Genomic DNA, 23,366 nt, shown 5'->3' with positions numbered 1-23,366 from the left:
GAAAGGCAGATGATTGAGATCCCTCTTCAGTTGTAGAGAGAGCTCATCTCCTGAATCCTTGTGAGTTCTGAGATTCCTATACCCAGTGGGAACTCCGAAACAAAGGTACGAGCACACAGTGGGGCGCAGACTGCCTCAGCCCTGAAGTCAGTGGTCACAGCTGTTCTCTGGAGGTGCTCTGGGTTAACCATGCATGTTTCTTACTTTTGTCCTTTTTCTAGGCCCTACACCTGCTTCTCCGCCTGGATCTTCCATACCCGTCCATATCCCTTCTTTACTTAATTGCCTGCCCAGCCCAGAGCATCTGCATGACCCTGACCAACCCCCTTCCCTTGGCGATGCCTTATCTCTTAGCTTGTCGGCTTATCTGTTTTATGGCTTTCAGCCTACTCTGGTGTTACTGAACACCAAATATTGACCAGCCCTGTCTCATCACACCCATACCCCAAAATACCTTAGTCAGAGAGATATGCTGGCCCTAAGGGAGGGCCATACCACTATGAACAAGCCAATGTCAGCTCTACTCCTGGACCAGTGGAATGACCTCATTTGCCTCTCATCACCAGTTCCCTCACCTCTCGATTAAGTCCTTACACACTTACATCAGTGGCCATGAGCTCCTCGGCGTCATCAATTGAGGCTACAGTGGTCTCTCCTTGGGAGATGAATGCATAATCGTAGGGGTTGTTGGTGATCAGCAGCATGTCTGGGGGAAGAAGATGTGGTTAAGATGTGGCGTAAACCCCTGGCTCTTACTGGCACAGCACGGGGACTGCAGGAGAGCACATGATAGGGCTTGATATGGCCCCACATCCCACAGAACCGAATCTAGAAGTGCTATAACCCCAGGGCATGCCAACAAGCAGCCAGAAGCAGAGGGGACCAGGTTGCCATGGAGATGGTTGGTCTCAGTTGGTAGCTCTGACTCACCCAGCAGCTCAGGCTTTTTGTTAGACAGAATTTGGTAGAAAATGTGATAATCTCTCTCTGCTTTCAGCTGGAAAATAACTCTGGATTTTTCCAGAAGGTCTGTGAACATTAGGGGAGAAGAGAGTAAGAGAAGATTGGGATTTGGGTACAAGGAAATAGACAAAAAGGAATAATGAACATAGCAAGCAAAAGGCAGAGGGAGAGGGAGAGGAAGAGAGAGAGAGAGACTCATACGCACAGAGGTAGAGATGGAAAGAAACCCAGGAGGAGACAAATAGTTTCAGAGGAGACACACAGACCTGCAGAGACAGAGATAAAGAAAGACCAGAGGCAATTGTAGAGACGGATGAATACACAGACCTAGAGACACAGAGACACAGAGGGACAGAGACAAAAAGAGAGGGAGAAAGGCTAAGGGCCAGAGACCTGGAGAGAAAGAGACAGAGAGGAGAGAGAGAGGTTGAATGAGGTTAGAATGAGGGTGAGCTCAGCGTGAGCCCTAGCAAATTCGTGGCACTCACAGGTCTCTATGTCTGCAGATGCCAACTTTCCAGTTGCCCCAAAATGGATTCGAATGAATTTTCCCTGGAGAGATGGAGGAGAGTAGTGATAAGCTGAAGGAAAACTCATAGTCAGTGCCATCCCTTGACCAAACCAAACCCCAAGTCCCAGGTCAGGGACCACTCACGAAGCGGGAGGAGTTGTCATTCCTGACGGTCTTGGCGTTGCCGAAGGCCTCCAAGGCAGGGTTGGCCTGGATGATCTGGTCCTCCAGGGTGCCCTGTAGAGTTCAAGAGGATGGAAGGTGAGAGGGCACCCCTCCCTTTTTGTGGTGTGGGCCTTTGGAGGACAACAGGCCTACCTTGCCTGGGTTCTGGTCCTTCTTGCTGCGGTCCCCAATGGCGGCGATAACAGCAAAGTACTGAATGACCCTCTTGGTGTTGACCGTCTTCCCGGCACCGGATTCTCCACTGTGAGGACATACAGGGGCTCATCAGGCAGTGCACAAACACTGCTTGAGGCCAACAAGACTCAGGTCGGGGGCAAGTGCCTGGTCCCACTAGACAGTGGGAGCCCTGAGGCAGGCAGCTGCCAGGCACAATGCATCCCAAACACACAGTTACACTCTGACATACACAGGGTCATAGGTAGCAGCCAGGAAGGATGACACAAGAAGGTGCTGGATTTGGGCAGGTGGAATCTGGTCTTAGCTGGGCAAAGTTAATCAAAGGAGATGGGCCTGGGTCGTTTTGAGTAAGAGTGGTTGGGGCTGGAAGAATGGGGAAAGTTTCTGACGGGAAAGATGAAAGAAAATGAAGAGGTGGAGAAGACATGGTGACACTGGTTTTAGGGAGAAGTGATGAGTTGGAGGGGAGTGGGTGAAGGAGATGGGAGAGGAAGAATAAGAGAAGGAAGGGGGAGAGCAAAGAGAAGGTAAGGGGAAAGACCAGAGAAGAAGGAGGAGCTAGCATGAAGGTAGAGGGAAAAGAGCCAGCTGTGCATAGTGACTGGGGGCCCGGTGGGGGATGGGCTCGGGGAGATTCTCCAAGGGAACAGGGTAGGAACCACACTCACGTGATCAGGATGGACTGGTTTTCTCTGTCTGTAGGGAGAATGGGGAGGAAAAGTCAGGAGCCACACTGAATGCTCTTGTTTGGCATCCCCCACCCCCTCTCCAGGCCTCTCCCAGCTGCCTGAATCCCTCAGAAGGAGGAAGCGCACATTCCGTCCTGTAGGGCCCTCAGGAAAATCCTTCACTCAGGGCCTGTTACCTGTCAGCATGTACTGATAGGCATTGTCGGAGATGGAGAAGATGTGGGGTGGAGCCTCACTCCTCTTCTTGCCCCGGTAGGCAGCCACCACCTCAGCATTGTACACTGGCAACCACTTGTAGGGGTTGATGGTGACGCAGAAGAGGCCTGAGTAGGTCTAGGGGTAGAAAAGGAGAAGTGAGTTGCTAGTGATGAAGAGTTGGGGGGGATGGCAGTTTTCAGAGCTAGAGAAAGATCCTAGTAGAAGAAGAGAAAGGAAAATCTATGAATGCACCACATCTGAGTAATGCAAGTCCCTGGAGTATTAGGGCTGAAATGAAAATGTAGGGACTAGGACAGAGCGCAATACTGCCTGGGCGCAAAGAGCAGAAACTCTTGTCACCAAGCAGCGGATATGCAGGGACCAGACAGCTACCAGATTCAGGGGGATATCCTAGGCGGCACACTCACGTAGATCATCCAGGCCGCATAGCGCTCCTTGAGGTTGTAGAGCACCGCGGGCTCGTGCAGGAAGGTCAGCATGGCCATGTCCTCAATCTTGTCGAATTTGGGTGGGTTCTGCTGCAACAAGTCGTCTTCCTTCACAGTCACTGTCTGCAACAACCCACATGCAGGCCTTACTGTCAGCCCTCCCTCAGCAGGGGTAGGAGTCAGGGGAGTTACAGGACAATGGTGTTCAGGAGGGGATCCAGGATCACAGAGAAGACAGACTAGATGTGAGAGCAAGAAGGGCTCTTTGGAGGGTGTGGGTCCCTATCCAAAGGAAGTGAAACTTGGACTGTCCTCAGGTCTGTGTGGGGTGGATCCTAGAGGCACCCTTCTCTTACACCCAGGGTGTGGGGGGTATCCAGGTTGGCCTCCCATGCCAACCCTGCCACCCACCTTGCCATTCTCAGTCTCAGCGGTGACTTTGCCACCCTCTCGAGATACAATCTTGGCCTTGACGAACTCTTCTTTGTCATCAGGCACGAAGACATCCTTCTTGAGATCAAAAGGCCTGGTCTGGGCTTCCAGCCGCTCCTTCTCTGACTTGCGCAGGAAGGGAGCAGCGGCTCCAAATGCAGACATCTCTGCATCTCCCATGGCTGCACCTGCAGTGGGCAGGAGAATGAGCTGGCTGCCTTTTCATTCACCCTCCCTCTCCTCCACTCGCCTCCCTGGGCTCTCCTTTTCAGTGGGAACCCGGGAACCTAGCACCATGCTCAGGAGTCAGGAGGGGTCACTGGCAAGTCCCTTGTTCCTTGAGTTTATCCTTTAACCTGAGATGCCTACCAAATCTTTTGGGCAGAAGAGGAGGCTATCTTTTGTTCAGCTGGGGCTCTCCTGGAGGGTGGAAGTGTCCTGGGCTTCCTGTGAGAGCAGGAAGCTGACTATATGCATCTCTGGCCCTTGTCCTTCCCTGACTCCCTCACTATTCACAGGTGAGGACTTCTGGTCACCAAGACACTATCCTCAAGGCAAGGCAGAAACTAGAGTTCTGTATCTTCCCAGATACCCCCATACCCCATCTTCAGCTTTCCTGACCTTGGCTTCTCAGATATGTCTATGAGAGGAAAGCGGCTCAAGTCTTCAAGGGACCTGGAGAGAGGGAAGGCTATGTCAGGGCCACCTCCCCACTGCTCCCTGATTCTGCCCTTTAGCACCCACCCACCCCTCCCCTAGGCCTGAAAATAGGTGGGAAGTGGTAGTCGGCTTCACTGGTCTCTCCCTGTCCTTGCTCAAACACTTCTTTCCTCCCCTCGCCCCCTCCCCGCCCACACACCGCCTCCCTGCCACCAAGCACTAGTCCTAACAGTTTTCTGAGCTCTAATCCCCCTCCCTCCTGGGAGATGGTCCCACCCTTGCCTATACCCGACAAGTGAAACTTGCCTTCTTTGAGCCACCTGTGGAAAAACTAATGGTCACGTTTGTTCAGAGCTTTACAGCCTTCAAAGCACCTTTATGTATATTCTCTTACTCAATCCTCACCCCATTCTACAGATAAGGAAATCAAGATTAAGGGGCTTGCTTATCTAAGAACACATAACAATAAGAAACGGAGCCAGGACTTGAACCTAAGTCTCATGACTCTAAAGCCAGTTCTCTTCTATCCTGTCCCCATTTGATTGTCAGTTTTGGTGGAAATTCTCAGAGAGGAGACCCGGTGGGCATCCTCTCATACATACCCATCACACAGCTGAACACATTCTACATGTCCTCTGATGAACATACATGTCTGCTGCTCATGCCTCATACAGACGTGCTTCTTTTCTAAACCTGAGCATACACCGCCTCCCCCCGTGTGCCATTATGCACATTAAATACGTGGACAGCATAAATAGGCTTACACTGTTGTACACTGTTGAGTACACGGAGACCTGGAACAGCCACACCAGGTGCCCAGGAGCTCTTTTTGCAGGGTGTACACACACTGTAGCAATCTCAACACCTGGGTGCACCCACAAACATCTCCATGTACGTGGACGTGGGTAGTGACACAGCATAGACCTCACAGAACTAGCTTTTAAGCACACATACTTCCTAAGTAATCGGTCTCTGCCATCCTCTTCCCTTCCCCCTCCCCTGCAATGGACCTGCCTGTCCTTAGGCATGATTATAAACACGTTTTCCACTTGATATTTCTGTATCTTAGGCAGCGAGGTACGTACCTTCGCTCACCATGCGTTCAGACCATGCATGCTTGTACACCACACACATACACACACACACACACACACACACACACACACACCTCTGGTGGATTCTGGTCCCATATGCTCAGGTACAGATATCTCCCTCCTCCCAAGGCACATACACGTATGTTTAGACCTGCACGTGTGTGCTAAGTGACCAGACCCAGTACTCTGCATGAAGCCTAAATGCAGCTTGCTGCTCCTAGAGGAGCCCCTTCCTAAGCCTGGGACTCCCTTATCCCAGAGAAAGGCCTCCAGCTCTGGGCTCCTACCTGAAAGCAGCAAGGACAGACAGAGTGCAGGAGAGAGCTGTGGAGACCGACCGGGTCAGGGGCTGTATATATGGGGCAGCAGGGTGCCCCCACCCCCACCTGCACCCAGTCCCCAGCCGGATTTAGAAAGGGCTGTTGTCACTAGAAGCATTTCCCCCAGGCTCCCCCCTTTCCTAAACAGGGCTCCCCTCCCCCTTCCAGCTAGGAAACAATTGGAAGTGGTCGTCATTGTTATGGCATGGAGTGTGCAGGGTCTGAGTTCCAGGGGGCGGGGATGGCTCAAAGTGCAGCCAAAATATCTCCCAGGCCAGGCCTCACATTCCACAGCTGGCAGGAGAGCGAACTGACCACAACCCACCACCGTGACCTCAGGCAGGCAGGGCTCTGGCCCTCCCCCAGGGCTCTCCTGCCCTCTGATACTGCAGCCCCTCAGCCCTCTGTCCCCAGCACTGGCCTGGCTCCACTTGCACAGCGTCTTCCATGATCCCTGGCTTGGGTCCTGCATTCAACTGTGAGATGGGACGGGGCTGAGTGTCAGCAACAGGTAGGGCAGAGTTGGGGGCCTGGCCCCAAAGTGGAGGCTAGACAGGGGCAGCTAGAGAGAGGGTTTCTAGCCAAATGACGAGAACAACAACCAGGGAGCTTAAAGATGGGGACTCTGGCTCAGGTACCGATTTCCTTGGATCAACCAGGTGATGTGTTGATGTCACTGAGCCTCAGAGCCAGACAGGCCTTAGTGATGAGTCCAAGTCCTTCATTTTATGGAAAGAGAAAGTTCCTTCTTTAAGGCTGTGCAGCCAGTTAGGGCAGCAAGATTCAAGGGTGGGGAGAAAACTCAGCAGATGGGGGACAGAGCCACCCCGTGGAGGGAGGCTGGTAAGGAGGGCTGGGAGTCCAAGGAGGTGAGGACCCACTATGTGTGGAGGGCAGGGCCCAGCTGCCAGATGGTCCTGCCTGATGGAGCCTTTGCCTAACTCCTTTTTCCAGCTCTGCCCACAGGTACTAAATGTCTAGCCCAGAGCCAGACACTCAAAGCCACAGGAGACCGCTAACCAAGACAGCCATTGCCTGGCTACCCACCCTCTTGTGTTCTGTGGGTCAATCTCTGTCCAGGCCTGGTGAGACTGGTGTTCTGACAAGCGGGGTGGAGGAATAGGAAAGATCTCTCCCTTTCCTGTAGGTCTTAGGAGCAGCCACAGAGGAGGTAAGGGAAGAGAGCTGGGGCTCAGCCTGGGAGGACAGGACATAGCCAATGCCACGTTATTCCAGCGACGGGGTGTGTAAGCTTCATTGGCTCCGTGTCCAGGCAACCACTGCTTGGTTCGGTTTGAAATCCCACCCCACCCCCCTTCCCAAGCTCAGTGTTTCAGCGCATGCGGATTAACCTCTCTGATTAGCTGTCCCCTTGGATGGAGAGCTGCAGGCCTGGAGGATAGGGGCAGAGGAGGTACACTTTGAAGGTGGGGTGGGCACAGCAGGGAAGAGTAAGTCTAGGTGGGGGCTTCAATGGGGACTGCTTAGTAAACAAGGTACAGCCTGAAGGCATTTAGCAGCTGTGGCGGGTGCAGGCAAGTGAGGGGTTGCCCACAAACTCAGGACCTCCTCCAGGGTAGCAGCATCTCTACAGTGCTGAGGTATACAGCTGCTAGGATGGCCCCCATGGACCTAGCTGCTAATATGCCCAGCAAAACAAACACTGGGTATCCCTACCTGGCCCTGCCAGGTGCTGAGGAATTAGGTGCACTGGAAGGGTCCCCAGAGATTGCAAATGAAGGGCAAAATCTCTTTTCATCCACCCTTTCCAACTTTCCAAGCTCAAAGCCATCGTCTCTCTCTGATTTCCCAGGGCTCAGGCACAGAGGCAGGCAATTGAGATGCACCAAGAATGCTTGGGACATGGCTGAGCCATTTCAAAGCCAGGGGCCAGCCTCCATGGCTGTGGAGTTGGGAAGCCTTTCCTATCTTTTGTAAATCAATCTACCCTGTTTCCCTCCTGGTGGGTTTGCCAGGCAGTGGCCTACTGGTGTTACCGTGTTACTGTTCTCCACAACCCTTTGCAGAATAGAACTCACCTCCCTGCCTCTAGGCTCTCTGCCTCAGATCTGGAGACTGATGGGAAGGTCTAATGTCTTTAAAGATCCCTACTCATTCTCTAACACCTGCTTTTGGCTCTATCATGATTCTTTCTGCTTGCTATTATCTGAAGACTGAGCAGCTTTGCTGATTCCTTCATTCAGGGACTATTAACTAAGCACCTACAATGTGCCAGGCATTGTTCTAGTCAATAGGGATCTACTGGAGACCAAAATAAAAACCCTCCTCTAGGCAGCTCTACTCAACTGTTTGCAGAATTGAAATCCAAGCCTGGGTGGAGTCTTTGCTCACTGCACATTCCTGATGGGAGGGGGGTGAGGGGCCTCGGGGCCCCGCTGGGTGGGAGGGGTGGGGATCACACAGTGTAGTACAGAGTGATAACAGACAAGACAAAGGAGAGCATGCTAAAAATAAAAAGCGTTTAGAGGGAAGGCAGCTCCACCAAGGTAGACCAAATAAGGCCTGGAGTGGAAGGAAGGTGATCTGTCTCCCCGGTTCTTCCCTCCTCTCCCCTCTCAGGCATTGTGCCTGCTTTGTCTGGCCTCTGTCACCACCCCGATCAAGTGTCAGGCCCAAACAGAGGCCATTTGCTATGAACATGCCAGCGGGCACTCAGAGGAAAAGTTGCTAAAATTACTACAAGGAATGGGGGAGGGGTGCTCTAGGGTATATTATAGGAGACCCCAGTGTAGAAAAAAGGAAATCAGAGAGGAGCCCCCAAACCCAAAGGGATGGGAACAAGGGAGGGGCTGAAAGAGGCAGAAGGCTTGGCCCAAGAAGAGGAATGAGGCACCAGCTGTTTGCACACATGGAAGAAGGGACCCAACCTGGAGTGGAGCAGAGTGCTCCTACCCTTTGGCCCTAGATTCCCTGTCCTTGGGGGCACCCCTAATCTGGCTCCACAGGAGCCTGGGATTAGGGCCTGAGCTTTGTGCCTGTCTCAGGTTTCCCTTTACAAACAGCTGTTCCTTCTCGTCCTTCTTTTGTCTTCCTGCTGGCTCCAAAATCTTTTGTGCCCTTTTGCATTCCGCCCCGGTCCCTAGTCCAGAGTCTCTGCTTTCCCATAGATAGTGGACAGCTGGAAAAGGGAGTGGGGCAGGGGCTGGGGCCAGCCCAGTTTTGTTTGGGGTTTGGGAAGGTATTTCTTGCTGTCAGGGCATATTTGAAGGGTCACAACTCACCCAAAGGGAGGCTCTGTGGACGTGACCAGTCTGGATCCAGAGCTGGAGGTTTCAGAGGGCATGAGGCGGGCAGCCTGGTGAGCTTTGGGGTCAGTCACAAAGATCCACTCTATTTTCCATCTGAGTGGTTGTGGTCAGTCACAGACTCTCTCTGAGTCAGTTCTGCCATCTGTAACATGGAGATTGTCACATTTCCCTTCTGGAGCTATTAAGACCGCTAGAATTTGCACAGGTAAAGGATCCGGCACAGCTCCAGACACATAGTGGGCCCCTCACTAAGTGGCAGCTTTTATCCAGTTAGGAATACAGACCCGACTGCAGGTGGGTAGGGCAGTTAGTTACCTTGCTATAAATTCTCTGCTCCATATCTCCTTCAGCCCCACTAAATCAGTTTGGTCCAAGGGAATGTCTGGGTCAGGGTGGACCAGAGAGCTGGCAACCCTACAGTCTCTTCTGCCCAAATTATGGCTCTCCTTGGGAGTATCATGACCAGGGGGCTAAGTCCTCAGGCTGTCCCAGGTTCAGTCCAGGCCCACAGCCCAGCCATAGACTAGTTCTTATGACAGGCCAATGTGCTGAACTGAGGTCCACCCAAAGTCGCTCAGGCTAAGTGGTGACATAGAAGCAGAGGCCCCGAGGTGGAGGCCGCCTGTCCATTAGAGCCAGCCATCAGCCAGATTTGTGTGTGTGTGCGTGTGTGTGTGTTTGCGCGTGCACGTGTCCTGGCTGAAGATCTTAGGGATCCTAGACAGAGCTGTCTGGTAGAGCTGGGCTGGCCCTAGGGAATAAGAGTTGGGGTGTGGAAGGGAGGCAGATTAAACTAAGGACCTCAGAGATGGAGCTGACTGTTTCTTTCAGCAGTCCCAACCATCCCTGGGCTAGAACCAGTCTTAGGATGCAGAGGGGCCAACAACCTCTGGAAGGAGAATGGCCAGGGCACTGTGATGTAAAATAATTGAACAAACTGAAAAACAGCATCCTGGGGTCAACTGCTGGACACTTCGGTATCTAGACCTGGAGCCCTGCATACTGCTCTCTCTACATTGGGCCCCAGCTAGAGACCCAGCACAGGCCCCTGCTCCTCTACCTGAGAGCCTCTGCTCTGCTCACAGGCATCCCTGGAACAGCATTCTGTGGCTGCCAGGCCTACATCACCCAGCATATAGAGAAACCATGGGATTTACTAGGAGTGGATGGTAATTGCTCAGTGAGGAGACAAAAGGCTGAGTAAGTAGCAGTCCCCTTTCCAGGGAGAGAGGGAATTCTGTACTTCATTCCTTTTGTCAGAGGTCTCACTTCCTTAAGCAGATCTCCCTGCTTCTCCTCGCTACCCCCCACCATCACCTGTCTCCCCCTACAACCCCCCACCACAAATAGAAGTGAGTGTACATAAGCTCACATGCCTGCATACATATACGCATATGCGTAAAAGCATACATGCTTGCACAAACACTATGACACGGAGCCTGAGCTACTTTCTGTAACCATCTTAGGACAGAGCATTGGTGTTTGATGAACTTGCCAGGAGTACCTCCCTCCCAGCCTCCAGCCTATCTCATTCTTCCTACCATCCCCCAACTGGGTTGACAGTCACTTAATCAGATGCCTTGCTGACCCTGCTGTATGCCCAGCTCTGCTGGGGTCACAGGAGGATCACATGGCCTCTGACTACAGGTACTTCCATCAGCTCAGGAAGCCACAAGTAACACACTAGATAACGAGGGAGGGTGGTTCAGGGCTAAACTGTGTGATCCATCTCCAGAATGACCCAAAGGCAGAGAAGAAGCTCTTGTTCAGTGTGGGCTGGAACACTGAAACATTTCTAGGTGGGGGCCTGAAACTGGGGCTTGGAGGGAGGGCAAGACTTTGAGAAGGACTGGGAATGGGGATGTGGTCTAGGTGGTGAGAATCACAGCATGCCCCAAGCCATGGCAGGTGATGTGTGGTGTAATAGTAAGGACCCAGAGGACACATGCCTGGTCAGACCGCGGGGAATCTGGAGCATTCAGGTAGGGCCACATTGTAGAAGAGGGGAGAGAGCCGTTTATGCCTGGAGTGCCTGCTTATGCCAGGCGCCACACATGGTTTGATGCACATCATCTCCCTTAATGTTCACATTTGCCTGTCATAAATTGCATTTCATGGTTGAGCAGTCGGGTTCAGAGAAGGTAAGATATTTGTTCAAGATCAAGCAGCAAGTGTGGTGCTGGGATTCAAACCCAGGTCTGTCTTGCTACAACAGACACTATCATGTTTCCCAGACCAGCAAAATGGACAACATCCTGGGGGCAATGACGAATGACTAAAGCTCTGGACCAAAGGCAATCACTGTGACATTGTGACAGCAGACATTGTGACACAGTAAGGGTATTATTGGGAGCTTTGAGGGAGAAGAGGCTGGAGGCACAAAGACTGGAGAGGAGGACAGAATAGCTAGCAATCAAAGTCAGAAAGAGGGCATGACCAGCAGACATGAAGAGGAAAGGGCAAAGCTGGAAGGATTTCTGAGGAAGAAATAAAAGGCATCGCTGACAGACTGGGCATGGGAAATGTGGAAGGAAGACTCAGAGCTACATGATGTTTGGCAAAAACAGGGATAGCGGTGAGAGGGAACCACAGCTCTTAGGCAGGCAGGAGAAAGGACTGACTGTGTATGCGGGGTGGAGGTAGCAATGGGGCATCTGAAAGAGGATGATTTGCATCCCTTAGGAAGTTGGAATTATGGGACTGGCGGATAGGACTGGTTAATGAGACAGACTGCCTCAGGGACAGTGGAAGAAGCCATGAGATTGGAGAGAAGAAGAAATGCTTGAGGAGATGACCACAGTACCAAGATGGGAGAAGAGAAGCCCACAGAGAAAGGAGAATGTGACTCAAAGAGAGCCAGGGAGCATGAGAAGAAGGGCAGTTTCCTAGAAGCCAGAAGGGTTTCAGGAGGAACTTTGGCATCAGTAGTGTCAGATGCCAAAGAAAGACTGCGTGTCAGGAAGACAGAGAAGAGGGACTTGAATGATCTTGGAGCAAACGCCTTCTGTAAAGTCAGAGGGCAGAGCCAGGCTGCAGTGAGGTATTAAGAAAAGGATGAGTGAACAGGAAGTGGAGGCGGTGGATATAAACCATGCATTTGAGGAGCTTGGCAGTGAAATGAAAGAGATTAGATAGCAACTAGAAGGGGCAGAGGGCCAAGTAACATGGTTCGTTTTGTTTTTAAGACCAGGCAATCCTGAACACGTGAAGAGGGGGTGATAAATTTAGGATGCCCTTGTTTTTTTCCCATTCTCTTTTCCATTTTCTGGTTGTTTTCTTATTTCTATCTCTCTTTCAGGAAGTCGGAGGGGTGGTTTGGGAATACCTGGAGAATCGAGATGCTCGCCATCATAAAGTGGGCTTGCAAATGGGAGGTTCAGCCAGCTCTCTCCTCATCTCTAGACACACATGTGAGGAGCTCAGAGCAGAGCCTGGGGCCGCCCTGGCACGCATCCTTTGGCCCTCACCGAATGGCCTGAGAAAGGTCTTGGCCTACTGAATTTCAGGATACAGGACTAACATAGGGCTGGAGGGCAGGGAGTAACCCTCGAGAGTGATCTGGAAACACAGTTACCACCTGACACTCAGCTTTTTCTGCTTGCGTATGCCTCAGTATTTTAAATTTTACCTACAAAGATGATGTTCCTGGTTTGAAGGTGCAGGTGCCTCTACCTGCCCTAACCCATAACCCGGACGTGCGATAACTTCTGGTCTCTGGCTCTCGGTGGTGTTCCGAGAGGACAAAAGGTAGAAGGAAGCCTGACCCTTCTCTGACGTTTTTACGCTGCAGTGCCATGCAGCATTCCTGCTGCTGGGTGTGCAAGCCCGGGTTTATGTAAGACTTTAATTCCAGTCCTTTGCTACACATGCCCCAAAGTTCTGCACAAATATTAGAAACTGGATTAAGATCACACAGAGATGCACACTTTTTGCAGGACCTACCAGCCACTGGGGCAGGAGGTAAATGACCCCTTTCGATCTGATTTGGATAGAGGATCTCGAGGAACTGGCTATTGTTTTCTCTCGAGGGAGCTTTTCAGGGGCAGTAGGCAGCCTGACCGCCATATCACCTCAGAACCATGCACCAGGCTAGGGACCGAGAGCTGGTCAGGCTCCCCTATGTCTGAAGGGGCCGGAGCTGGGGTCTTAGCTTCCCTACCTGCAGCTAGGAAAAAAAAAAAGACTTTTATCAAAGGACTTTGGATTTATTAGATAAAAAGAGCCCAACCTATTCTGAGTAGGAAGAGTGGGAAGAAAGCAAGCTGGTGAGGTAGTTGGCTTATTGGGAGTAGGGGAGAGCCAGGAAAAGGTCTATGGGGAGCTGGAGATGGGTGTGCCGGGAAGTATAGCAGAGTGGTAGCTACAGTGGAGGTTCAGCTGTGGAAAGAATAGGCCAAGACTTCAGAAAGTGGCAGAGCTATGTAGCTCTGTGTGTGTGTGTGTGTGTGTATTGTGAGGGGAGGTGACCTTGCTCCAAGGGTAGAGTCTCATGGCTCTGAGAAGTTGGGGCGGGGGCACAGGTTCCAGCCCAGCCTCTCCGTGCCTGGGCCCCTTGTCTCTAAGATTACAGCCCTGGCTGCCAAGAGCAGCTCCATGGGGGTGGTGTGAAACAAAGCAAAAGGCCCCTTTGTGGTGCTAGCTTCCTAAGAATAGCTCTGGCTGGGCTTGAGGAGGTGTCTCCCATGGTCTGCATGTCATGTTCTCAGAGGTGTCCCTATGCCTGCTGTCTGCAGTGATGGTTGCTAGTTCTTAGGAGAGTAGCGGCTGTCAGCCCACCTCAGTCTCTGTTACCTATGCTTGTCCAGTTCAGTTTTGAGGGCAGGCATAGCAATGGGGCAGAGGGAGGAGTGGACAAGGAATTGATCTAACTGTGTTAGGAAATGAAGACAAAGGCCACCAGCCTGGAAAACAAATCTGGCTCCTGAAGCTAAAGACAGTGAGGATCCTGGGAGGAGAGGGAGTAGGGCAAAGTGGCCAGGAGAGAGACATAAGTGGGAAGGACTTGTAGGAAGTGGTGGGGGGAAGCGGAGCAAGGCAGAGAAGTAGGGAGGATAGGTGCAGGAGACAGGAACATGGGAAGAAAAAAGATGAATTAGGAAGACTGGAGAGGAAGGTGGGGAGGGGGACAGGAGCAGGGGGAGAGAACGGATGGGCATTAACAGAGAAGAGCAGATAGAAAGAGAAGAGAAAGAAGTGGTGAGAGACGGTGAGAGCTCCTACAGAGACATAGGGCAGAGGAGGGAGTGGCGCAGCTCTTGGAAGAGCTTGGAAAAAAGGCTCTCAAACGCCATTCCTGTGAGATAACAATGCAGCTCAAATCTCTCCCTAATCTCCCCTCCTATTATTAGCCCTGCATACTCTCAGAGAAGAGGCCACAGGTCCCTGGGCTCTGTCTTTTCCCCCATGACCTTGGCTAGAATTAGACAGACGTGCCTGCATGGTCATCTGCTAACCATGGTCCTTCTGGCTTCGGGCATTGTCACTGGAGAAGAGGATGGAGAGGTGGCCAGAGGGGACGGGAAGGTCACTGCACACCCTCTGTGGACAGGCAGCACCTTGCAACTGAGAGGGGTAAAGAGGCAGGTCAGAGGCCTCTTTGTCCTCAAAGAGTTTTCAGATCAATAAACACATGGCTAACATGATCACAAGTCCAGAGTGACGACAGTTAACATGTACAAAATAACCGAAAATTTGAATGTGTAATATAGGAATGCAGAAGCACTGTCACTGAAGGCAGAGCAGTGAGGGGAGAGGGCAATTAGGGAGGTTTCTGTGGAAAGCAAGCTGGAGATAGGTCCTGAAAGGGCTGGGTCTTGAGCACCCCATCCATGGCCACTAGCCAATGCGGTCAGCATTATGGAGGAGATAAGGCAGACAAGGTGTCTATGCCTACCTTTCTGACTCAACCTCTAGGAAGCAAGGTTGTCAACGCTCAAACAAGGAGTAGCAACTTCCAGTGTTTTCAAGCAGACTGGTATTTGTTGCTATTTACTGAAACTTTGATTTCTTTCTTGCCCAATTTTTTTGTTTTGTTTTTTGTTTTTTCCTTGCCCTCTCTTTTGCCTCTCCTCTCCTTAAATATTGTTGTTTTGATAATTTGAATGGCTGAAAGTTATTATGTATATTTTTATCTTGAGCTCTTTCAAATCTGACAAATCTAAATAAAATACATGATTAATAATGTATGAAAGAGGGTGAACAGCTGCTGTTCTCTGTTCCTACGAGGGCTCCAATTGCTCCTGCAGGATAAGGGACATAGACAAGATTCTCTAGATACTATTCAGGGGGAGGGTGGAGGTAGCTTGCTCTTCTTTTTCTTTCTTTTCTTTTCTTTCTTTCTTTCTTTCTTTCTTTCTCTCTCTCCCTCCCTCCCGCCTTGTTTTTTGTCTGTCTTTTCTTCTCTCTCTCAAATCTCTTTCTCTTTCCTTCCTATCTCCCTTCTTCCTCCTTTCTTTCCTCTCAAATTATAAAAATAATGTTCACAAGATATGATGTACAGCATAGAGAATAGAGTCAATAATATAATAACTATGCATCATGACAGATAGTTACTAGACTTACTGTGGTGATCACTTTGTAAGGTATATGAATGTTGAATCCCTATGTCGCACACCTGAAACTAATATAATATTGTATGCCAACTATGATTAAAAGTAAATTTTTAAAAAGTAATGCTCATTATTTTAAAAATTCAGACAATGAATCTTCCATAAGGCATAAGTAGCAAAGCCCTTCCACTGTTCACAGCCCCATTCTACAAAAGTAACGATGGTTGACAGTTTGAGTGTACCCATCCAGACCCTTTTATGTGTGTATATAAAATACATGTTAGGATTTTGTTTTTACTGGGATTGACAAAAAATGAAATGCATGTAGTTTTGGGAGGCTTCTCAAGTCACGGATGATTTCAGGGGTCCTTCCTCAAGTAACTTGCATTTAGATGATTACCAGAGTCTCCAAAGGCTAAATGAGCCAAAATGAATTAAAAAATGAATCAGAGAGGCCAAGCAGGGATCTGTAAGAGGTTGCCAGCAAACATCTTTCTGCCTCAGCTCTTCTTTGCCTCTAGACATCCTCCTTTTAGGAGAAGGGATCCCTTAGACAGAGAGACTCAGCCTGGGGACAAAAGTGACAGTAGGTACATGGTGGGTTCTGGGATCATGGGAAATTATCCTAAGATAGCAGAGGCTATTGTCTGTCTGCTGTGAAAAAGAGTTTTGTTTTGTTTTGTTTTCCCCCCCATAACACTAACAGTGACATAATGATGCCTGATCATTTGTTTTGGAAAGCCAATTCTGAATTGTCACATTTTTCATGGTTGGAAATTTATCTGGTCATTTTTTTGGTCTTGTTTTCAATTCTTTAATTTATCCCCTGGGTCACATTTGTACCTATCCTTTGTTATGGAAGTTCTGAAGTGGCCTTTAGCTAAAAGTCAATCAAAAGTTCTGACCAAGATCCTAATATAGTTGATGACTCTGATGCAGCCCTTGAGCTGACAGCTGGTATAGTGTGCATGGCTAGATTCCTGATGTGAAAACATAAGCCCAGAAGCTTCCAAAATACTCTGCTCCCTACTCTCATCCTGCTCTGTGCTGCTCCCATGGGCTCCCCACTCCCCACTCCCCACTCCCCACTGCGGACCCCAGACTGAGCCAATAGTAGCATCTCTGGTTTCTGCCACTTTCCATTTGATTAGCCAGACCTATGCCCTGGCCAATCAAATGGAACAAGTCAGGGTAGAAAAAAGGAAAGAAAAATCTAAGGCCATTTCAACAGATTCTGACAGAGCAAGTTCAGTAGGTTAAGGGCCCGAAAAATGGAACCATCCTATGTGCAAACAGGGAGTGTGCACGTAGAGGACTGAGGTGGAAGGAAGGCTTGAAATCAAGAGCATGGAGAATGGCAAAAGAGCGTGCAGGGGATGGGGTCTAGGGGTCCAGAGAATACTGATAAGCTCTAGGAAGGCCTAGCCAAGGATCCTAGGGAGGAGGGTACGAAGGGTGGCCTGGCTCCCACTCTGCCTCCTTTTAATCCTCTCCCATGACTTCTCACACCTGCAGAGTCAGTCCTGCCTCCAGGTCTGGCCCCATTTCAGGCCCCAGGCAGGAGGGATAGAATGAGCTCTTGCTCACACTTGGAGTCTCAGCATCAAGTCATCCTTGTTGCTGTGCCACGGTAATAGAAACTCAGCTTCTATCTTGTTCCTAAGACTTGGGCCCCACCCTGTGCCCCAGTCTGGTAACTGAGCCTTGCTTGGTCTTCTTCCCTCTGCCAGAAGCCCTGTCTTTAATAACTCTCTTAGTTTTTCTGGCTTGTGTCTACTTAGCAGGAAGTAGGTTTTTTCCTTAAGCCTCGGACTGGAAGCTGGGGGCCCTGTTTTCTGTCAGTAGAGGGAGATAGCATATCTTAATGGCTGAGAGAGTAGGTTTTGACATCAAATAAACCTGCATTCAAAAACCCTGGATCTACTATAGACCAGCTGGGGGAGTTACCTAACCTCTCTGAGAAAAAAGTAAAGTATTAAGCAGAGTCTTGTGACTCAGAGTGTGATCCACAGACTGATGCATCCACATCAGTGGGAGCTTGTTAGAATTGCAGAATCTCAGGCCCCAATTCAGACCTATTGAAACAGAATCTGTATTTTAACAAGACTCCCCCAGGGGATTTAATACACAGTAAGGTTTGAGAAGCCCTAATGTAAAGAAAAGAGCACAGGCTCTGGAACCAGGAAGATCTTGCTTTGAATCTCAGCATTAAACCTGAGTCTTAACTGTCAAATGTGGATAGTAATACTTACTCCTTGGCTTTAGGATTATGTATATGAAGTTATAAAAAAAACTACAACAACAGCGGTACAGCCACTATAGAAAACAGTATGAAAGTTCCTCAAAAAATTAAAAATAGAACTAACATGTGATCCAGCAATCCCACTTCTGGGTATATATCCAAAGGAAATGAAATCACTATCTTGAAGAGACATCTGTACCCCATGTTCATTGCAGCATTGTTTACTAATAGTCAAGACATGGAAACAACCTAAATGTTCTTTGATAGGTAAATGGATAAAGAAAATGTGAAACACTAAATATATGTGTAAAATATATATATTTACTTATTTATAGGAATATTATTCAGCCTTAAAATAGAAGGAAATGACAAGATTTCCTTGTCATTTGCAACAACATGAATGAAACTGAAAGATGCTATACTAAGTGAAATATGCCAGAGACAGGAAGACAAAACTCCATGATTTCACTTATATATGGAATCTAAAAAAGTCGAACTCTTAGAAGCAGAGAGTAGAATGGTGATTCCCAGTGACTGGGAGGTGCGGGAAATGTTCAAAGTTTGTGGGTACAAAGTTTCAGATATGAAGGATGAATAAGTTCTGGCAATAAGGTACAGCATGGTGATTATAGTTAATGGTACTGTGCTGGGTACTAGAAATCTGCTAAGACGGATCTTAACTGTTCTCACCAAGAAAAAAAAAAGTAACTATATGAGGTGATAGATATGTTAACTAGCTTGATTGTAGTAATAATTTCACAATGTATACATATAGCGAAACATCATGTTGTACACCTTAAAAAATACAATTTTTATTTACCAAAAATATGTCAGCAAAGACAAGGAAAAAAGAAGTTATAGATGTTGCCCCCAACATCAGTGAATGTTCAATAAGTGGTATCTATTACTACCACTTGCCTGCTTGGGTTTTCAAATCTGTTCCAGTGCCCTCTTGTTAGAATATCTTCCCGATTCTGACAGCTTTAACAGACTAACTCTTTTTATCTGCTGCCAGGCTGGTCTGGACTTCCTTCCAGCATTTGCAATGACAATGTCCTCCAGGGTATGCCCCATGTCAGTGGGCCCTGTCTAATAACTCCAGATCCCAGCTCCTTCCAGTTTGACTGTTCAGCTAATGTTAATAGGCATGACCATATTAATGGGAGCATGCCTCACCATAACCCAGGAATGAACATTTTTTCTGCTAGCACTGATCAAGCACCAACTTTGTGGCGGGCACAGTCCTGACTTCAGGAACTCACAGACTACTATGAGGGGCGGATAACCAGAGAGGCAGTGATAGTATAGTGTGACAGGTACTATGACAGGTGAAGTACCAGGTGCTTTGATGGAAGAAGTCCTGGAGCACAAAGCAAGGCTACCTAATCTGGACCGAAGGTCAGGGAAGGCTCCCTGGAGGAAATGACTCTTGAGGTGAGGCTCGAAGGGTGAGCTGGTGTAGGCCAAGAAAAGAAGGGGCTGAGCAGAGAGATCAGCATGTCTAAAGGCCTGAGATGAACTGAAATGAATTCAGTGTGGCTAAAGAATGGGAGTAACCAGGGGAAGTATGGCATGAGAAGAGCCTGGAAGGCAGGTGAGTATTGGTCACGAAGAACCTTATGAATCAAGTTAAGGGAGTTTGGATTTTAACCTAATGGCACTGGGCGGCCATTAATGTGTTTTAAGAGAGAGAAGTGATACTATCTGATTTTATAGAATAGGTGATATAACCAGTTATTCTTGGGAAAAGTGACATTAAGTTTTCTGATTCATTTGTATAGAGGATTCTAGATTTGTGGTCACAGGTAAGGAATGAAAGAGAACTTCCTAGAGAGGTTGGGAATTAGAGATGATAAAAGCGAAGGTGCTCAGGAGGAAGGCACCCAATATCATTTCTATTATTCTGTAAATTTCACCTTTAACATGTCCTGCTTCCTCCCTTCTTTTCCATTCTCTCTTTAAAATCACTAGGCAAGGCCCCAATAACAAGTGTCCTCATAAAACAGAGGCAGAGAAAAAAGATTTGACACACAGAGAAGACGAAGCAATGTGACCAAGGGAGGCAGAGACTGGAGCTCCCAGCTTGAAAAAGGCAAGGAATGGATTATCCCTGTGAACCTACAAGGGAGCACGGCCGGCCTTGCCAACACTTTGATTTCAGAACAGTGAAAGCGATTTTGGATTCCTGGTCTTATGAACAGTGAAATAACAAATTTCTGTTGTTTTAAGCCACCAAGTTTGTGGTAATTTTTAAAAGCAGCCATAAGAAACCATACAACACCAAAAAGAAGAAAAACCTTAAGAATAAAATTAACAACAACAAAAAAATGCAATACTTATGCTCTGAAAACTAGAAAATATGTTGAAAGGAATTCAAAAAGACTTAAACAAATAGAAAGACATCTCATGTTCATAAATCAGAAAGCTTAATATTGTTAACACAGCAGTACTCTACAAATTGACCTACAGATTCAACTCAATCCTTATCAAAATTCCAGCTGATTTTTTTTTTTTGCAGAAATTGACAAACTGACCCTAAAATTCACATGAAAATCCAAGGGACCCAGAGTAGACAGACAATCTTGGAAGACTCACACTTATCAATTTCACACTTCTTACAAAGTTATAGTAATCAAGATAGTATGGTACTGGTATAAGGACAGGCATATAGATCAATGAAATGGAATTGTGAGTCCAGAAATAAACCTATACATTTACAGTCAATTGATTTTCAAAAAGGGTGCAAGACAATTCAATGAGGAAAGAATAGTTTTTTCAACAAATGGTGCAGGGTAAGTGGACATTAAAAAACAAAAGAATGAATGCGGACCCCTATTATCATACCATACACCAAAATTCACTCAACATGGATCAAAGACCTAAATGTGAAAGCTAAACTCTTAGTATAAAACATAAGCACAAAGCTTCATAATCTTGTATAAGGCAATGGTTTCTTAGGTATGACACCTAAAGCACAAGCAACCAAAGAAAACTTAGATAAATTGGACTTCATCAAAGTTAACAACTTTTGTGCTTCAAATGATACTAATGATACATATCAAGCAAGTTAAAAGATGACCCCCAGAATGGGAGAAAATATTTACAAATCATATATTCTGATAAGAGATTTGTATCAAGAATATACAAAGAATTCTTACAACCAAATAACTACATTAAAAAATGGACAAATGACATGAATAGACATTTCTTCAACGAAGATATACAAATGGCCCATAAGCACATGAAAAGATGCTCAACATCATTAGCCATTAGGGAAATGTAAATCAATATCACTATTTCATACTCACTACAGTGGCTATAATTAAGAAGACAGATTATAACAAGTGTTGGCAAGGATAAGGAGAACTTGGAACTCTTATTCACTGCTGGTGGGAATGTAGAATGGTGCATCCTCTTTGGAAAACAGTCTAGCAGTCCTTCAAATGGTTTAACAGTTACCATATGACCCAAACAACTCCACTCCCAGGTATATCCCCAAGAGAAATGAAAACATTCGTCTCCAGGAAAACTTGCATACAAATGTTCATAACACTATTCACAATAGCCCCAAAGTGGTAACAACTCAAATGTCCATCAGCTGATGAATGGATAAAATGTGGCATATCCATACAATGATTCAGCAATAAAAATGAATAAAGTACTGATACATGCTACAGCACTGACAAACCTTGAAAACATTATTCTAAGTGAAAGCGCCACATATTGTATGATTCCATTTTTATGAAATGCCCATAGTAGGCAAATCTATAGGACCACAAACATTAGTGGTTGGCTAGGACTGGGGGTGGGGGTGGGAGTTGGGGTAAAAGGGGGACTGCTAATGGGCACATTTTTTAGGGGGTGATAAAACTGTTCTAAAATTGATTGTGACAATATTTGCACAACTCAGTGAATATACTAAAAATCACTGATTTATACACTTTAAATGGGTGAATTATATGGTATGTTTATTAAATCTCAATAAAGCTGTTAAAAACTTACTCAGTATATGTGTGCAAATGTTATGAATGATTGTCAGTTTATGGAACTGTTGAAATAGAAAGCAATAAAGTGAATGGTCTTGTGGTCTTTGCCAATACTTGTTGGTTAAATCCTGGAAGAGTTTTACAAATATTTACTGTGCTTTTAACTCCAAGATTTTCTTGTAACAAAAGGAGTAACAAATATTTAATAATCAAAAACAAAACAAGGCAGTGTAATTTGTTTTCACTGATATAATGCATATGAACAGACTAAATTTCAAGTTCTAAGGAAGGGAAAAGCTTGTGACCTAACTAAACAAGTATGAGAATTTATGTTGAAATGGAAACTTTTCATTAAAAAAATCCTAACCAACAGTACAAAAACTATTATTTACTGAGCAGGCTGTTAAAGCACCTTCAGCTTCCATACTGGGCCTGAAGCAGCAAATAAATGTAAGCACCTTCAGCTTCCATACTGGGCCTGAAGCAGCAAATAAATGTAAGCAGCAGAGGCATGGGGACTGGATACCTCCTGCCTTCTCCCCGAGTCTAGCAGAAGATTTAGAAACCAGGGTTTTCCCATTGTGACTGCTGAGATATGGGGGGGTTATTCCTTCTTTAATTCCAGAAGTCATCGCCAAGTCAGGTGACTTGATTTCTAGTCCTAGGTCCACTCTGCATTTGCAGAACAAATTCATTTTGCCCTTGCAGTGCGTATTTCATAAGGCAGATGATGGGAACAATAGCCATTCCACTTACTTTACCTGTGAGAAGCAGGAGTGAGTTGACAGATTTGAAGGTATTGAGAAGATCAGAGGTAGGACATAACAAAATATGCATAGGCTGGGTTTGAACCAAGTTCTGTTGTGGACCTGTGCGACCAGGCGCAAGTCACGTAAATCTGAACTCGTTACCTTATTTGTAAAAGGTACTCCCTTTCACGTCCCCAAACTAGTAGGAGTGAGGAGTATTGGGGCGGCACCTGGCGGGGTCTTTGCGCAGCGCCCCTCTGGCGCGCACGACGAGGGCGAGTATTCTGGTTGCCCGTGTCTAAACCCTGGCTCTGGGCTTCTCTGGCCCAACTCTCTTCTTTACAGATGAACAAAGCTCGGCGATCTAGTGACTTCTCAACAGTCACACAGGAGTACCGTCAGAAAGTAGATCCAAAGGTCTTGGAGTCTATAAGGATCTGTAAGGAATCTAGCTTGGCCCGCTTTGGAGCCGTAGGCGGCGATGGTGGATGCACAACGTGGCCGCCTCCTCAGAACAAAGCTGAGGCCTGCCACCTAGCGGCCGATTGAGGCCCTGTAAAGGAAGAGTCGTGAAAAGACTGGGTACTGCGGCATCCAGGAGCCAATACGCTCTCAGTTTGCTCTACTAACTCTTTTTTTCCATTGGGCCTCCCTAACTGTCACTCAATCACTTTCCCAGTTTTTATTGGTTTAGTTTCAATCATTCCACTCAATTACATGCGTCTTTCCAAGAGCATCTTTACGTCATTAGCTCGCCTCCTAAATCTGACGAATTTAGCCAGTTCTTCTATTCCATTGGCTGGATCCGGCCCCTCCTTTGTACATCCTGTTCAGGGCGGAAGTGAGAGGCCCCCTATTCCTATTGGCTTAGATTTGCAAGAGACGGTTGTCTA

The 23,366-nt window shown here is 47.7% G+C and overlaps 1 protein-coding gene across 4 annotated transcripts in view; it reads right to left on the bottom strand.

Annotated features, from left to right (window-relative positions):
• LOC120593452 (myosin-7) overlaps positions 1–23,294 on the bottom strand; it is a 39,259-nt gene extending 15,965 nt beyond the window's left edge. The window contains exons 1-12 of one of the 4 annotated variants that reach the window (XM_039851296.1): positions 22,486–22,598; positions 8,922–9,090; positions 4,227–4,280; positions 3,585–3,793; positions 3,153–3,296; positions 2,703–2,859; positions 2,506–2,533; positions 1,793–1,901; positions 1,619–1,711; positions 1,452–1,515; positions 931–1,029; positions 603–706 (exon numbers count right to left, since the gene is read on the bottom strand). In XM_039851296.1, coding sequence (XP_039707230.1) covers positions 603–706; positions 931–1,029; positions 1,452–1,515; positions 1,619–1,711; positions 1,793–1,901; positions 2,506–2,533; positions 2,703–2,859; positions 3,153–3,296; positions 3,585–3,785 — 999 coding nt within the window. In that variant the 5' untranslated portion in view covers positions 3,786–3,793; positions 4,227–4,280; positions 8,922–9,090; positions 22,486–22,598. Of the gene's footprint in view, positions 1–602; positions 707–930; positions 1,030–1,451; positions 1,516–1,618; positions 1,712–1,792; positions 1,902–2,505; positions 2,534–2,702; positions 2,860–3,152; positions 3,297–3,584; positions 3,794–4,226; positions 4,281–8,921; positions 9,091–22,485; positions 22,678–23,148 lie in introns of those variants that run through there. The other 3 variants (XM_039851305.1, XM_039851312.1, XM_039851289.1) reach the window with 3 other exon arrangements.
• Positions 23,295–23,366: the final 72 nt, after the last annotated feature.

The sequence above is a fragment of the Pteropus medius genome, unplaced genomic scaffold, assembly GCF_902729225.1.
Source record: "Pteropus medius unplaced genomic scaffold, Ma_sr-lr_union100, whole genome shotgun sequence".
In the NCBI taxonomy this organism is placed as follows: domain Eukaryota; kingdom Metazoa; phylum Chordata; class Mammalia; order Chiroptera; family Pteropodidae; genus Pteropus; species Pteropus medius.
This window is presented reverse-complemented; position numbering and strand designations above follow the sequence as displayed.